The following is a 17,452-nucleotide window of genomic DNA, read 5'->3' as shown; positions in this document are numbered from 1 at the left end:
AAAAAAAAAAAAAAAAAAAAAAAAAAAAAAAAGAAAGAAAGAAAAAAAAAATTTTTTTTCCCCCCTAATTAAAAAATCGTAAAAGTCTATGGAAATGAAAGTTAAGGAGTAATGGGGGAGTAATAGGGGATTTTAAAGGAAAATAAAAGAGAAAAAATAAAAAAGAAAAAAAGAAAAAAAAAAGAGAAAAAAGTAAAATTATATCTAGGAGTTTCTCTGGAGCTGTTGCGGTCAGTGTGGGTTCGGCTCAGTTTCAGATAGCTCCTCGTTCCAGCTTACGCTTCTCGATATCTACAGGCCCCTTCCGGTGTAGTCAATGTTTCCTAGAGGGATTTTAATCTGTTGCACCAGTCCCTTCTGAAGCGGTTCCCTTTGTTTATTTGGCTTCTGTTTGCCGGTCTCTTCAGAGCCTCATTTCCGCTCTGACACAGGCGGGCGGAGGTGGACTCTTAGTCAGGTAGCTAGTTCCGTCGCGCTGCCGGGAGGGGCTTGCGCTGCAGGGAGAGGCTGGCGCTGTGAGGGCGGGCTTGCGCTGCGGGGGCGGGCTGGGGCTGCCGGGAGGGGCTGACGCTGCTTTCTCCGTCTGCGCTGCTCAGGCTCCCGGCTGCTCTATACGGAGCGCGGCCCGCACTGCGCGAGGTTCCAGCCCTCGGGTGTTACACAAGAGTGCGGAAGGAAAAGCTGCGCCTGCTCTCTGTGCCTTCCCCGTCAGAGCGGTCCAGGCAGCCAGGGGCTTTTTGGGTGCACTCTCCCCAGGTGTGGCGCGCCCACTCCCTTCCGCGGACCCAGTCTCAGTTTCCGCTGGCGCCAGTCGGGTGCCTGCACCTTCTGCCCTCTGCGTCCCCAGCCCCAGTCCCCGCCCGCGCAGGTCGGGTGCCTGCGCCCTGTGTCTCGCCGCGACCTTCCCCTCCCCCCTGCCTCCTGCCTCCACGGGGCTGGGCCGGTCCGCAGCCTGCGAGCTCCTCTCTGGACCCTCTCGGTCTCTTTGTTCTGCGAGCGGCCGGCAGTGTGTTCCGGGCCGGTTAATTTTCTCTCTCTCTTTGGTCTCCCACAGTTCAAGTTGGCAACTCACAGAAGCTCCCTCCGATTGTCCTCAGGGCACTCGGGCCGGACCCTACCCCAAGCAATGCCGCCTAAGAGCTCCCGGGACGGATCTCCGTCCTTAGCTCTTTTGTCTCACTTTTTATCTTTTATATTTTGTCCTACCTCCTTTCGAAGACAATGGGCTGCTTTTCTGGGCGCCTGATGACCTCAGCTAGCGATCAGAAGTTGTTTCGTGAAGTTTGCTCTGTGTTCAGTTGTTCTTTTGATGAATTTGTAGAAGAGAAAGTGGTCTCCCCGTCCTACTCCTCCGCCATCTTGGCTCCTCCCCTAGGTAATGTTTTATAAGAGAAAAATTCTGTCTTCCAAATATTCCAAATTATTCATTTTCAAAAGCATACAGGGAAGAAAGAATATTGACAGAAGGGTGGCTAGATATACTGGAAAACAATGGTAGATCATAAAAAGGATACAAAACATTAAGTGTTAAGAAATTTTCAAGAAAATACAAACCATTATAAAATCCTTTTAATATTAATGTAAAACTTTATTTTTTGATGCAAGACCATCTGTAATGATACTGTGTGGGACAGCATATGGAGAGCAGATGATTTCAGGACAATATTTTAAGTGTCTCTGTAGTCTCAAAGAAAGACTTCTGAGACAGTGGGCTCTTGGAAAAAATAAAAGAGATTCATTATTCCCGGTGACACACTGGCAGAGAATGCACCATTAAGCACTCTGCCAGCAAACCTAGAATTCCTGAGTGGTCTTTTGACTGTAACATTCTGTACTAGTTCTTTTCTGTCTAGGTGTTAAGGCAGCACCAGCAAAGAGAGGAATAGTTTTCACACTGGAAAAAGACTGCATTTCGGTATCCATTTCCACATATTAATTAATCTTGAATACTTTATATCCCACGATTTTGCAAAACAGTTATACCTGATAGCATAGAATTTTGTATAAAGATTGTATGTCTTGAGGCCTATGCAGGAAGAATCTTACGTAAAATACCCAAACTTTCCTCTAAGATTATTTTACATACACTATCTGGACCACAAAAACATGACCTAAAATGATATAATAAATTATCTGAAAAGACACTCATACGTTTAAACATATGTACATACATTCATGTATGTTATGTATGATAAAACTACAAAAAAGAATTGGAATAGTTAACACCAAAATCAGAGGAATGACTACTCTTAGGTTAAAGTGAGGAGGATATGATTTTGGTGACATTTGTAGGGCTCCAAGATACTAGTTAATGTCCATTTCTAAAACTAGGCAGATTTATGGATGTTGGTTTTATTTACAGTCTATTTCATTTTTAAACATTAAAAAAGGGAAAGTCATGCATAAGCAATGTTATATCATAAGCATCTGAGATTTTCTAATACATTTATTTGTGCTACCTGGACTGAGTTTTTTTTAACTTTCTTTGAAGTGAAGTCACTTAGTCGTGTCTGACTCTTTGTGACCACATGGACTGAAGTCTGCCAGGCTCCTCCGTCCATGGGATTTTCCAGGCAGGAGTCCTGGAGGGGGTGCTGTTTCCCTAGGATATTTATTTAATTAGAGCATAGTTGCTTTACAAGGTTGATAGTTTCTGCTGTACAGTTAAGTGAATCAGCCACATGTATGCACATTTCCCCTCTTCCTTGGGTTTCCTGGAGTGATTTTAATACTACTCCAGAGCAACATTTTGATGCAAAAAATGTCTTTTCTTTTTCAGTCCGAAAGGATATAGTCCGTATCCTCCCCAGTTTAGATGTTGAAGTCAAAGACATTACCGACAACTATGATGCCAACTGGTTTCTTCAGGTGTTATCTACACAAGATCTTTATGAAATGACCAATAAAGAGTTCCCCATAGTAGCTGAAGTCATAGAAGCGCCCCAAGGAAACCAGCTACCCATAAGCATTTTACAGCCTGGGAAAACCATTGTGATCCACAAAAAGTGCCAGGCATCAAAGATCTTGGCTTCAGAAATTAGAAGCAATTCCCCTAAAAGACACTTCTTGATCCCCACTAGCTATAAAGGCAGATTCAAGCGGCGACCTCGAGAGTTCCCAACCGCCTATGACCTTGAGATAGCAAAGAGTGAAAAGGAACCTCTGCATGTGGTGGCCACCAAAGCCTTTCATTCCCCCTTTGAGGAGCTGTCATCTGTATCTGTCGGGGATGAGTTTCTAGTGCATCACTCACAGACAACTGAAGTCCTCTGTGAAGGAATTAAAAAAGTGATGGATGTTCTGGCGTGTGAAAAAATCCTCAAAAATTCCCGTAAGGCAGCACTGCTGCCCTTGTACATGGACGGAGGTTTTGTAGAGGTGATCCATGATAAGAAACTGTACCAGATTTCTGAGCTTTGTGCACAGTTCCGCCTGCCCTTCAATGTGAAGGTGTCTGTGAGAGATCTTTTCATTGAAAAAGACATTTTGGCTGCTACACCAGGACTACAGTTGGAGGAATCTATCACTAACTCTTATCTACTCATAAGTGACTTTGCCAACCCCAAGAAGTGCTGGGAAATTCCTGTTGGCCGCGTGAATATGACCGTTCAGGTAGTTAATAATTTTTCTGGGGATCCAGGATCACTTCTAGTCAGTACTGTGGTCGAAGAGATCACTGAAGAACAGTATTACATGATACGGAGATATGAAGGCTCTTTCTTGCACCCCCCACCTCGCCCTCCGAAGCATCCCTCAGGGGAGAAAATAGAGTTAACTCCGCTGAGCTTAGCAAAAAAAAAGACAGTGAATCTGCCCAAGTCTCCCAAGGTAAGGCTATGATTTTGCAGTTTTTCCTCTTGAGCGTTTTCCTGGAGGCAGTTTATTTCAAACCTTTTCTGAATCTGGTTTTTGCTTACTTCTCTTCCTTTCATGCCATATTTGAAACGAGCCTTTCTGATGCACAGTAGATGATTGAATGTCAACAGAGCATAAGCTGTTACAGCATTTGGTATTTTGATGCTTCACCAGTAGATGTGACAAGAAGTTTAAGAATTAGAAATAGTGGGGATGGCACTTGATTATGATGACCCAAATTGCTGTTTCAATGGGTTTTGTTAATTAGGAATGGTTTATAAAGTGCCTCAGAAGCAAATCTCTTTTATTTTGGAAGAGCTGTTCATTTTTTTCTAGGTGGAGTTGTTTTAATACTACATCCAGGAAATGAGCACACAATAAATCCCCTTCTTCTGGGGGTGGGGTACCAGTAGCAGGCGTCTATGACACATGTCTTCATTTTGTTTTATGTGCAGAAAGATGCAAAAGTATCTTGGCAGAACTGTGTGAGAATATGGGCATCTGCCCACATTCTGCCTGTCTGAGAACTGTCATCTTTAACAGTTCTTTTGAAAAACAAAATCAATAAAATTGCAGACAGTATGAGATCATTACAGAATCAACAACTCCATAACTGCTCTAAAGATTTTGGGAGGGGAGGGGTTTCAACTTCGTTTTCTCTGAAAGTTTTTGCCTCTTGGAAACCACCTGCTGAGTGCCTGGAAATCACTTATCCCTACCCCAGGGAGCTCAGGTCCTTCATCTGGCCGGCAGTAGTTCTCTGGTGTGTGGAGAGAGTGTGTTCTGGCCTGGCAGATGTTGAGCTGGCAGCTTGGGGAAACAAAGCAATTAGTAAAACAAAGAGAGATGCTGTGTTTACTCTCTACACTCAGGAATGATAGCAGCCTAAGGCTTCAAGGATGTGGGTATGGAAATACTTTTGCTTCTATATTTCAAAGATTGCATTCTGATTGTTTGCTGGGGAAATCCAATAAAGATCTTCAAACTCATCTTCAGGAAAAGATAAAACCAGCAGAAATTTCCTTTCCAGAAAATCAATTTTGAAAGAGTCATTTTGAAATTAAACTGTTTCCAAATAATGTTGATTAACAGGCTGCTAAACATGGAGAGTGTCTGGCTTCTCCTGTTTAATATATTTTTATTACTGAATCAAATGATGTGAGAGATGGAATGTTGTTCTCATTTTTAGTGGGAAGCAGAAGAAAGTCCCGTCCCCCAACCGCCACCCTCTCTGCCTATGCCTATGTCTATGCCTAAGCCTCCAGAGCTGTTGAATACACGACATTGGAAAGCAAAGGAGACTTGGCACATGTGCTTGAAATAAAGGACTTTGAGATGAGATTATCCTGGATCATTCAGGTGTGTCCAAGTTAATCACAAGAGTCCTTAAAATATCTTTCTCACTTGAGGTCAGGGTCAGAGAGAGATGTGACTACAGAAGAACATTAGAGAGGTGGAGGCAGGAATCATTGAGGCAAGGAATGTGGATGGTCTCTAGAAGCTAGAATGACAAGAAAGCTTTCTTCCCTAGAGCCTCCAAAAAGTTTCTTAACTAGTTAATGTAAATAGGGGTTTCCCTGAGTTCTGTGAGCCACTCTAGCAAGTTAATGGAACCCAAGGATGGGATTCTGGGGACCTCTGATTTGTAACCGTCAGACAGAAGCTGTCAATAACCTGGGGACCTACTACTTGCAACTGGCATCTGAAGTGGGCAGCAGTCCTGTGGGACTGCGCCCTTAAACTGTGTTGTTTTGCTGGCAAAGTGGTTTTTCCTTTCCTTTTAATGAAAGTATGAGTTCCTGTACCTTTGGAGAACCTAAGGGGACACTAGGATCCAGGGCTGATTAGAGACAGGATGTAGAACATGGCCAGAGTGGGCCTTCGTTTTCATCAAACATTGGACATGACTTGTGACAGTTTCCGCATCTCGTGGTTTCATCACTAGAGAAGAATGTAATTTCTTTGTTTGACTCCAATTTTTAAAAGAAGAAGGAGTTTGGATCACATGCCCATCTCCTGTTTCAATCAACTCATTGGTTATCCCAACTACAGCCAGGATTGGTGGGGAAGGGACTGACAACTAGTTGTCTCAAATAATAGAAATATGGGAGCAGTATGTGAAGGTCTAGAGATAGAGTAGGTGCCTATTACTAGTAGAAGGGAGAAGACCAAAAATCCCTAAACTACTAAGAAAGCATTTGTAGAAAATAAATAAATTAAAAAAAGTTTAAATGCCCTTTGAAAGAATGTCGCATGAAAATGATTGATGTGCTTCATTAGGAAAGAAACACAAAGCAATAATGCTGGGTCTAGGTTACTGCTTAGAAAACCTTCTAGTCTTCCTCCTATGTTTTTAAAGGATATGATACAGAATACTGATGAACAGTCAGATAAAGGTCTGGGAGGGTCAGGAATTTCTGGGGTGTACAGTACTATCCTTCTGGTGTGTGGATGTGTCCACTAAACTGAAAGTTCTCTGAACTCTGTACTTTTGGGAATTTTATGGAAGTTTCCTCTTGGAAGCATGAACAATTACTAACTCCTCTTCCAGTCCCTCTCCTCTAGAGAATGGGGGTTAGGCCTGAAAATTCCAAGCTTCTAATCATGGCTTGGTGTTTCTGGTGACCAACCCCCATCCAAGTGCATCTGAGAATCTACCCAGAGTCACCTTATTAGAACAAAAGGCACCCCTATTGATAGCTTATGGTGAAGGATGTGAAATTCGTGACCTCCAAAGAAGAAGATATAGCTTTGGGATCAGGGACCATGCCTGATCATTCAGGCTTTTGTGTGGCAGAAGTTTATTACAGTGAAAAAGGACAGAGAATGCTTATGACAGACATCAGAAGGGGAACAGAGAGTGCCCCTCTGCTAGTCTTATCAAGGGCTTACATACTTTTAGGCCCATTCCCACAAGATACATCTTAAATTAACAAGATTAGAACTAACAATAGAAAGGTCTTACCAGACCCACTCCTACAAGATAACCAGATTAGTCAGAAGGTTCTTGTTAAGGAAGAGAAACAATATACATTGTTACTATATAATCATTAGAAGTGAAGTGAAAGTCACTCAGTCCTGTCCAACTCTTTGCCACATCATGAAATTCTCCAGGCCAGGATACTGCAGTGTGTAGCCACTCACTTCTCCAGGGGATCTTCCCAACCCAGGGATCAACCCAGGTCTCCTGCATTGCAGGCAGACTCTTTACCAGCTGAGCCACAAGGGAAGCCCATTAGCACAGAACTTAAGGAAAAACACACCTTTGAGCAAGATGAGTTTTGTTGTGTAATCATTAGCTCTGGGCTTAAAGAAAATAATGTCTTATGTGACTAAGACAAACCAATGTAGGAAAAAAAAGTTTGTCCTTTTCTCCTCCTTGAGAGCAAGCCCTGTACCCCTTTCCCCTCCTCGAGGATCTCAGACTCCTTCCTCCTTGAGGGCCCCGGACTCTTTATCAACCTACCTAAGAATTAACTCTCTCACTATCACACGGAAAATTCCAGGGGATTTAGAAACCCTGTGTCAGGAGCTGGGGTCAAAGACCAAATATTAGAAAAGAAGATGTTCCTAGTATCTTTTCACCTAGGAATTTACAAGGACTTCAGGAGCTCTGTGCCAGGAATCAGGGGCAGAGATCAGTACATATATTTTCTTTTATCACCAGCTGCTAAACTAAAACAAGTGCTATCTTTGATTAAAATCATACATGTAGGATTCCAGATCAAATTAATAATTCCTGTTTATTCAATTTTCAGACCCCACATCGACTCTTTGTCTAGTTCTGAGTCACACTTCTAAACAATGTTGATTAACTGAACTTTGTTAAGATGTTAAGAGTTATTTGTTAAGATGTTAAAAGTTCCATGAGTCATTTTATTCTGTGAATGACTAAGGAAAATGAGTGATAGTCTAAACTTGAATGACTTAGTGCTAGATGATGTTAGTTATTTTATAATTGAAAGAGCTATTTTGTAGCAAAGAGTGCATTCTTATTTTCCATTGCGACATTGGTTGAGACTGAAAGGAAGGACATTTTTGGTGTAATATGTTGGGACTTATTTCTTGGCCCTGAAAAGGTTTCGGCAGAAGCTAGGAAATCCTAGGTCAGTGGTGTTATCAAGAGATACCTGCTTGATGGAAAGTTTATCAGTCAATTGAGAGTCTGTAATTCTTCATGATTAGTTTCATCATTTCTGGTGTGGTCAATAAAGAGCTATATTTTCTCTGAAATCAGTTTAAAATGCCAGAGTATGCTCTAATTTACCTGTGTTCAGATCTACTGACAACCTCATTTTCAACATTTTTTCTCACCATGAAGATAGGACTTTACTCAGTATATTATTTTTGGAATTTAAACAGAAACTCTGTCAGTTTCTTCATAATGTACTTGAAAAATCTTGCAACAACCATTTCTTATTATCACAATGTCATCCTTTCATATATTTCTTTCATATTTCTTCTGATATCTACATTAAAGCTCTTCTATATATGCTTTTGAAGGGACTGGATAAGATTTTAAAAAAATATTTGTAGGCAGAAAGCAGCCATTGAAAGCAAGCCTCAAAGATTTTGGATTGTATGTGGAATAGTGCCTTAAATTCAGATAATAATTTGTTAGAGTTATTTGGAGTTTAACTATTCAAACTGACTTGACTCATTAAAATGCCATATTACATATGTAGGGAAGAATATCAGATCCTTCATTGTATAGTTTACTTTTGCCTTCCCTTGTTCCTTAGCTTTACAAGATCATTTCTTGAACTGTTAATAATAGAATAGTTGTATAGACTGTCTAATAGTAAGAAATTAAATATACACAGTGTTAGATTCACTTGTGATAGGTATCCATTGTCAGTTATGAACTCTACATTTCACCTAAGAAGTTTAGAAATTAAGACACTCTTAGGATAGGTTATAGGAGCTAGAATATTATAGAATTGTTTCCCAAGGTGAGATTGTCAACTGTTCTCTAATACCTAACTAAGAAAGCACTCAGTTATAGTAGAGATTTGAGAATTGTGGTTTGGGTGTAAGCTGGGCAGATGAGTTGGGGGATGGATTTCAATAGAGATGACAGCACATCTCCAGGCCCATGAAGTCTTACACTGGAAGATTCTGTTGTTGTTTTTTAAATGTGATAGTTCAGTGTTTGGAAGAATAAGGTTTGGAGTCTAAAGAGGCAGGGGGATGAGAATGCACCAAGCAACCTTTCAAATTTCCTCTTGGGTTTATACCAGTTAAAATTAGTATCTTTAAGATTTGTGCATTCTGATACTTAATCAGATGAAAACAATGTTATAAAGTCATTAAATGTTATAAAGCAATTAAATAAGTTAAGCTGGGCCTAATATTCTGTTCTAAATAAGAGTGTTGTGGAGTAAACTCTCCTCTGATGGTTAGTTTCTCTGTCAGAAGTAGTTTCAGATAGTTTGAAAGAGCATATCCTCACTGGGGTTTTTGCCTGTCCTGAATATATATGGCTATGACTTCTGAGTGCCACATAGGAGAAATGTAACTTCTGTATTCTGATGAAAAAGCCTATAACCAGATAGAAAAACAAACCTTTGGTTGAAAGATGAGATATTCCACTCCTTTGGAGACTGCATCTGGGACCAGAAATCTTGCATTTCACTAACTCTGTTTGGCCATTTAATGCCCAAGTGTCCACTTTGCTGCCGGAATGTCTAGATTTCTGTCGGACAAGAACACCCATAGGAGACATTAAGGCAAAGAGCAGGGGAGGCAGTTATGGCAAGGTACTATGAACTGAGCAGAAAACAAACCCTGAACCAGAATTAGAGTGAGAGCTGAAAAAGGCAGAAGGAAAGCAATCGTTTCTGGGAGGTGCAGAGAGAGAACATTTCAACAGCTGCTGCTGGGTGCAGACTCATTTCTGATCTGGTGTGACAGAGTGGCTGAAAAGTGTTAAAGAAACCCACACTCCTAGGCTAAATCTAGATCTTTAGAGACATCCACTCATTTGTCATCCGTAGGATTTAGTCACAAAGGATGTGATTTGTTTTTGTTTTTGTTAACTTGATGTGGTGTAAAGACATGAAGAGTGGATTTGTAACCAACTCTGCACTTCTGAAGACGGATGCCTTAGTGTGTCCTCTTGTTCTAGCATAGAAGCTTTAAGTTTATTTCACTGTGAATAGAGAAACTTAGTGTCAGCCATTTTCAAAGATCAAAAGCAAGGGATGTGAAATATAGACATACTTAAGAAATTGGGGATTTAAATCTGAATAACAAGGAAAATAAAGGGAATCTACGATCTTCCTTTAAAAAGACAAATTTTAACTGTGAGATACAGTTTTAGTGTATGTTAGCAGATATTTGAGCTTTTATTAGGGCCAGATAACATACAGATTGGTACATGATGGTTTTTGAGTTCCCTGCTGATAAATGGCTTTAGCCTGTAAATAGCCAACTATAGTAGGAAGAAGTGAAAAAATGGGAGAATGAAAGGAAGTGCTGGGTTGAAAATGAGCCAAACCCAATTTCCAGCTGAAACCTTGCAGGTAGAAATCTGTGCCCAATGGGTAGCACAGAATATTTAAAGTACTTTTTGTGCTGTTGGATATGGGAGAGTAATCAGAACTTTTGAAACTTTCCTCTAGTTATGACACGTGAATACTTCTAGCCAAATAGCCAAAGAATGGTTTGAATGAATTTTAAATGAAAAGTAATTGGTTAAAGTAAGACATTAGAAAACATTGTCCAATTTTAAGGAAATTGCAAGCAAAAAATGAGCAAGCTGTCAAACTAATAGTAAAATACTATTTTTTTCTAAGGAGTTTTTGTCCAGAGAACATTGTTTCCATTCCAGGATGGTTGAAGTACACTCCTGCTTAGAAATACTTGAACAAACCAAAAATTTGGCCATCTTTGAGCTTTCTGCCAACTGAGAATTCTCTCACTGGGTAGATGAGAAAGAGCTGATGAGAAACATTGATCAATACTGTTCCTTGCTTCTCTCTCCCATCTGTGGAGTCAAGAAGTAAAACACCACCAAATAGGTGATCATTATATTTTCAGTGTTAGTATTAAAGTTCCACAAAAATATAAATTAAAAAATATTTATTTTTCCAGTAGATTTGTAAAACAATTAAATAAAATTTGAAATAAATCATTTCACTTTAGATTTTTGGCATTTACAAAGGCTTTTTCACTTTCTTAAATGTCCATAACCTGGATACCCTTATTTAGAAATGAGCAACCTTAGGAGAAGAATCAGCAGTTTGGAATGTTCAGTGCACAGTTTGTATAAAGGGAAGGCATTTGAATTGCCAACTTCCTATAATTTCTTTAGTGAGTTTAGTGCCTGGAATCATTGAGTTATGTGTGGGCTCACTAGATAGTTAACTGCTGCTTTTTCAGTTTGCTACCTTCATTTTCTTCTAAAATTAAAAAAACTCCAAAGAGCAGGTGGAGAAATCCAGATGAAATCTAAATTCAAAATGACTTTGCAGTTCCCAAAATGGATTCATATGATTTTTTTCACTACTATATTTATCAGTTCTGAATTTATTTTAGAATAAAAACCTTGCCTAGAAAAAATTGATAAAGCATAAGCTATATATTTGAGCAAATACATTTCTTGCAAGTCAACCATTACTTTTAATCGCTGATGTCAGACCTACATAAATAAGGACATATGCTTTGCTTTGCAAACCAAATTTCCTACGTAAATGTTAAGATAGGAAATGAGCATAAGATGGTTCTGAAAGAAAGCATAAAAATAGGCTTCCAAAAATTAGTATTTTTCTAAAAATTTATAGAGAAAGAAATGATTCATACAAATGCATTATTTAAGGGCAAACTTTCAACCAGCCTTTAGCAGCATTAATTCTTTTACATTATACTTCATCCAGACTCTAGCTTCAATATGATCATGATGTCATGGTCATGATCATTATGATGAAAAATACTTCTAAAAACACAAGTTGCTTTTAGCTGTCTTGTAAGACACACCATTATTTAAGATGTTTACCATGACCAATTATATAACTAATTTTAAATCTGATGAGAAGAGGAAAAAATAGGGGAAATCTTATAAAATCAGAAGGCCATTGACTAAAAATTAGCCAAATGGAGTCATTTTATATATCAAAGACCACAAGAACTATATAATAAGTCTATAGTTATTTGTTGTTATTGTTTTGTTGCTAAATCATGTCTGACTCTGTGACCCATGGACTATAGCCCGCCAGGCTCCTCTGTCCTTGGGATTTCTTGGGCAAGAATACTGGAGTGAGTTGCAATTTCCTTATCCTGGGGATCTTCCTGATCCAGGGATCAAACCCATGTCTCCTGCATTGGCAGATGGATTCCTTACCACTGAGTCACCAGGAAAGCCCACCTATAGATATTTATGTAGATACAAAATGTAAAAGGGTTGATTGTAAAATTATGGAGTTAGACAATATATTGTGTAGGAGATAGGAATGGAATTTTAACTTGTGACATTATGCTTATTTAGATCACTAAACTTTATATACCATTTGTCCTTAAGAGAAGCTTGTTGTTGTTTTCAAATGCTTTCCAAATGTTAATATTAATGTTTAAAAAGTGTGCAGCCACCAGGTATGAGATAGGATAAAACACAAAGTGGAAGTGATCTCCTGTTGTTTAAAAATCCATTAAATGTACTTGGATATCAGCTTTTTAAGGAAATTTCAGTCTTTGAGAGACGCCAGCTTCTACCAATGTGTCTGGTCTGTAGCAATTATACTCTTTTCATGTGCCTCTAGAAGACATCAAAGGATGAGGAAGTGGTGACCTGAGGGAAGACACTTCCTTCTAGCATTTTATTCTTATAAATATGGGTTTGTCATGCTCAGAATTTTTCTTCCCTGATCCAGTAATGAAAAAGCTGGAGAATACCTTAAGCTTTTTCAGATGTTAGAAATTTAGGCACAATCTAAGGTCATTACTGACATGATTAGAGAGTTCTTTGGTGACAATTCAGATTTAGCTGAAATAAATTTCAGGAACTAGAGCTAAGACTAGGACTTGCATTAGGAACTTTGAAATTTCCTATCAAGTTGGTGATAACACAGATCCAGAGAGAATAGGAAACCTTTTATTCATTAAAGGAGCTATGGACCTATACAAAGAAAAAGACTAGTAAGGATTAATAAGGTATGGATCTCAAAAAATGAACATATTCTTAATAAGTCAAGAAAAATCAGAGCATATTACAGATGCATGGAGAAAAACTAGAACTATATAATTGCAATAAAAGATTGTGGAGAAAGATTTTAAAATCTATTGATTTGAATTTCTTTAAATATTACTTTAATTGTACATTGTGCATACAGTGTTTTAAAATTATTTATATCAATAATTATTCTAAAATGTTAAAAATAATTATTATAATTGTTTATAGTTATTTTAGTTCCATAGATATAATTCCATATTTTAGTTCCATAGATATAAGCCTTAATTATGTGCCATTTACTGTGATCAGCAATGGAGACATATCAGGTGAATGAAATATAGTATCTGTTCTCAGTGGACTTTCTGTACAATGGATTAGACATAGGAAAACAGACAGTTACAGTATGGAAATTGAAAAGTCTCATTTGCAGGCCAGTACTGGGATTTGGAAGACAACTTATTAAAATCTCCTCTTCAAATGTGAGCTCCCCAGGTGGCTCAGTGGTAAAGAATTCCCCTGCCATTGAAGGAGACAGAGGAGATGTGAGTTCGATCCTTGTGTCTGGAAGATCCCCTGGGAGGATATGGCAACCCGTTACAGTATCCTTGCCTGGAAAATCCCATGGACAGGAGCCTGGTGGGCAGTCCATGGAGTCAGAGTCGGACACAACTTAGCGACTGAGCACATACACACAATGAAATGTGGGATTGAGCTCAGAAAAGGATACTTAATGACTCGGTTGAAATATGTAAGTTTGGACATGTAGAAATAGTCAGATGTCGAGTGATGTTTAGAATGATTTAGCCAAAAAAAAAAAACCCAAAAAACTCCTGTGTTGGCAATAGTGTGGAGACATAACCTTATCAAGGTCTGTTGCTGTTCAGTCACTCGGGCGTGTCCGACTCTTTGTGACCCCATGGACTGCGGCCTGCCAGGCTTCCCTGTCCTTCATTGTATCCTGGATTTGCTCAAACTCATGTCCACTGAGTTGTCTCCTGGATCCTCATATCAGGATCTAGGAGAAGCTTAAAATGTCTGTAGCACAGTGTAATAATATGAGGGTCGAAGACCAAAGAGGGTCAGGATATAAAAGGTGAATCATTACCAAGGTTCTTAGGTCAGGGCTCCAAAGTAGTTCCGTTCTTTTCTGTATCACTCTGTCTCAGATGGCGAATGAGACTTGCTCAGAGTCTAATATGCTATTAGATTTCCTGCCACACCACATGTTCCCAAAGGTCAGAACTCAGTTTTCGTGTTACTTGACCTACCCTTTGCCTATTTCTGTCGTCAGGCCCACATGGCTGTGGACCCCTTTCTTCTTACCTAATTTCCTAAGGATTGTTCCCTTGTTCTTACAAACCTCACCACCACTCTTCATCTCTCCTACCTTTAGTCATTTTTTTTGTTTGTTTTGTTTTTCCAAGAGGTACTTTATTTTGTTATTTTCAAGTCTCCTTTGACAATAACCTTTGGTGCCCATTAAACCCACGGCTTCAACTTTTAGCTTAGGATTTGAAACAAACTAGTTCTCATTTTCTCCTTATCTTTCTAACTTTTAAAAAGAAATACTATACTTTAGTGTTTTAGCATACCAAAAAAAATGAAGAAAAACAGATCAGTTGTATTCCACATTAAAAAAAAAAGAATGGTTCTTTCTAAACTGCCTGTTTTTCAAGGAATTTGGATTTTTTAAAGAGAAAAAAAATGGAGGATATGGTAGGCTCCCCAGGTGGGAAATAACAATAAAATTTCTATTTTAGATACAAAACATCTAGAAAAGACAAGTTTATAGAGACAGAAAACAGAGAAATGGTTGCCTCGGGTGGTGGGTAGGAGTAGAAATGAAATGCAAACAGACAGCATAAGGGAACTTTCTGGGTGGTGAAAAAGTTCTAAAACTGGATTTTGGCAATAGTTGTACAACTCTATAAATTTAGTAAACTCATTGAACTGTACACTTATAAAGTGAGGAGGGTTTTCTGTTTGTTTGTTGGCTGCATGGCACATGGAATCTTAGTTCCCTGACCCGGGATTGAACCCACATTCTCTGCCTTGGAAACATAGAGTCTTAGCCACTGAGCTAAGAGTAACAACATCAACCGGTGTATGTATGGCTGAATCTTTTTTGCTGTTCACCTGAAATTATCACTATATTGTTAATCACCTATATCACAATACAAAATAAAAATAATTTTAAAAACTGCATCTCATAAAGCTATTCAGTTGTCTAGTTTAGAAAAACACTCTAATTATAAAGCAGATAATCCATTCAAATAGAGGCAGGGAGACCAATTAGAAAGCTTAAAATATAAGAGAGATAAGATAATTGTCTCTGTGACTGAAAGAGCAATATTCAGAACGATTGTAGGTGATGCTATTTGTAGGATGTGTGACTGATGAAGTGTAAGGAGTAAAAAAGGCACTGTATAAGGAAAATATCCAGACTTCTGACATAAGCATCAGAATGGATGGTGATGAAACTCATTAAATCAAGAACGTAGGACACGGAGGGATGGTTTTGCGGGGAAAAAGGAAGAGTCTATTTTAAAGTATGCTCGGTTTGAAATATCTGTGAGATGTCTGAGCTGAGGTGTCTGGTTAGACGTTAACAGTCTGCAGTTTGGGAAAGAATTCCAGGATGAAGTTGATGATTCAAGTGTCAGCAAATATAAATGGTAAATGAAGTTCTGGGAGAGGATTAGATGAAACTGGCAAGTGTGTAGCTCATGAGAAAGAATGATGGAATTCTGTGAGGAAATCCAAAATATAAGAGACAAAAGAGGTACATAAAAAGCCTAAAAATAAGCAATTGGAGAACTTTATTAACTAAATGCTTTCCATGAATCAGTCACTACTCTAAGTTTTCTTACCTGTGTAAAGTCATTTAATTCTCACAAAAATCCAATAAAGGTAGTCTCAAATTTATTACCTCAATTCTAAGGTGATTAAGGCTGCTCAACGTTGTATAATTTTCCAAGACCAGAAGTCTGGATTATAGACCTATGGGTAGATATAATGAACCATATTTAAAGAGACTCAGTGCCGTTGAGAATACTTGTGATTTTAGAATCAAAATCCAAGCTGTGGCTAACTGATGCTTTTATTTTTCCTCACAAAAAATGATAGAAGTCATCAATGTTCTCAATGTATGTGTAACTTAACATTTCATGGAACTTTAAGTTGTCAAAGGAGAAATTTTTTGAAGCGTGGCGTCCTTAATAGGACCTTCATTGACGGAAACTCCCTTTTCTGGAACATGGCGGGTTGTCTTTATGTGGCTAGAGAATGGTGAGCTGGAAATAATGCATTAATGATAGATCTCTAGCTCTAGCTCTATCCACTGCTGCTGTTGCTGCTGCTAAGTCACTTCAGTTGTGTCCAACTCTTCGCGACCCCATGGACTGCAGCCTACCAGGCTCCTCCGTCCATGGGATTTTCCAGGCAAGAGTACTGGAATGGGGTGCCATTGCCTTCTCTGCTCTATCCACTACACTTATATAATTATCCAAAGTAAAGTGTAGTCCCTGTGTAATTGGGGATGAGAAAGTGTAACCTTCCTTTATTCCTGGAACTAGAAGAAAATCTGATACTAGTAACAATACAAGGACTACTCCACTGTCTTTAAAAACATTAATCACATTTCAACTTCCTTCTGTATTTCTTATCTTTCCAAATGCTGTATACTGAGTAACTTAAACTAGGCACCTAGAAACAATCTTTTTTTTAAAATTTTTTTTACTCTTCCCATTTGTTAATTTTTAAATTCTATAGATTCTATTTATTAACATCTCTTGAATATATACCTCCTCACTTCAAGTCGTCATTATTTCTTGGATGGATTATTGAGACCTTCTAACTACAGTTGACTCTTGAACAACACAAGTTTGAATAAGTGCATCCATTATATGCAAACTTTTTCAATAAATATTTCTGATCACACTATATTCAAATACATTCTACACATCACTGACATATTGATCATTGTAAAAGGAAACTCTTACTGTGTAGTCTCTTGCTAAAAATTCTATGTAGTTTTCCTTTGAATTTTTTTAATCATCTATCCCCTATGTTATTCTAAAGCCTGCCTTCTCTCCATATCTGTCTTCACATTTATACTTCAACTATACTAAATGTGTAGTTTGCAAAGACTTGATTCTTTCCTCAGTTTCTAATCTTTGAAAGGAATTTTGTTATTTTTGTCTGTTCACTGGGGACTTATTAAATTTCAAATAACTAAATAATTCTCATTAAATCCTTTTAGTTTCCCTATGAGTGTTACTAGGCCTTCCAGGTGGCTTGGTGATAAAGAATCTGCCTGCTAATGCAGGAGTCACAGGAGACACGGGTTCGATCCCTGGGACGGGAAAATTCCTTGGAGGAGGAATTGACAACCCACTCCAGTGTGTTGGGCAGTCCATCCCAGGGGCAGAG

At 38.7% G+C, this 17,452-nt stretch overlaps 1 protein-coding gene across 2 annotated transcripts in view; it reads left to right on the top strand.

Annotated features, from left to right (window-relative positions):
- Positions 1-17,452, top strand: part of THEMIS (thymocyte selection associated) — a 190,451-nt gene that overhangs the window by 79,800 nt on the left and 93,199 nt on the right. For both annotated transcript variants that reach the window (XM_043457407.1, XM_043457406.1), the window contains one exon: positions 2,780-3,828. In XM_043457407.1, coding sequence (XP_043313342.1) covers positions 2,780-3,828 — 1,049 coding nt within the window. The remainder of the gene's footprint in view (positions 1-2,779; positions 3,829-17,452) is intronic.

The sequence above is a fragment of the Cervus canadensis genome, chromosome 33 (genome assembly GCF_019320065.1).
Source record: "Cervus canadensis isolate Bull #8, Minnesota chromosome 33, ASM1932006v1, whole genome shotgun sequence".
NCBI classification, from domain to species: Eukaryota; Metazoa; Chordata; class Mammalia; order Artiodactyla; family Cervidae; genus Cervus; species Cervus canadensis.
This window is presented reverse-complemented; position numbering and strand designations above follow the sequence as displayed.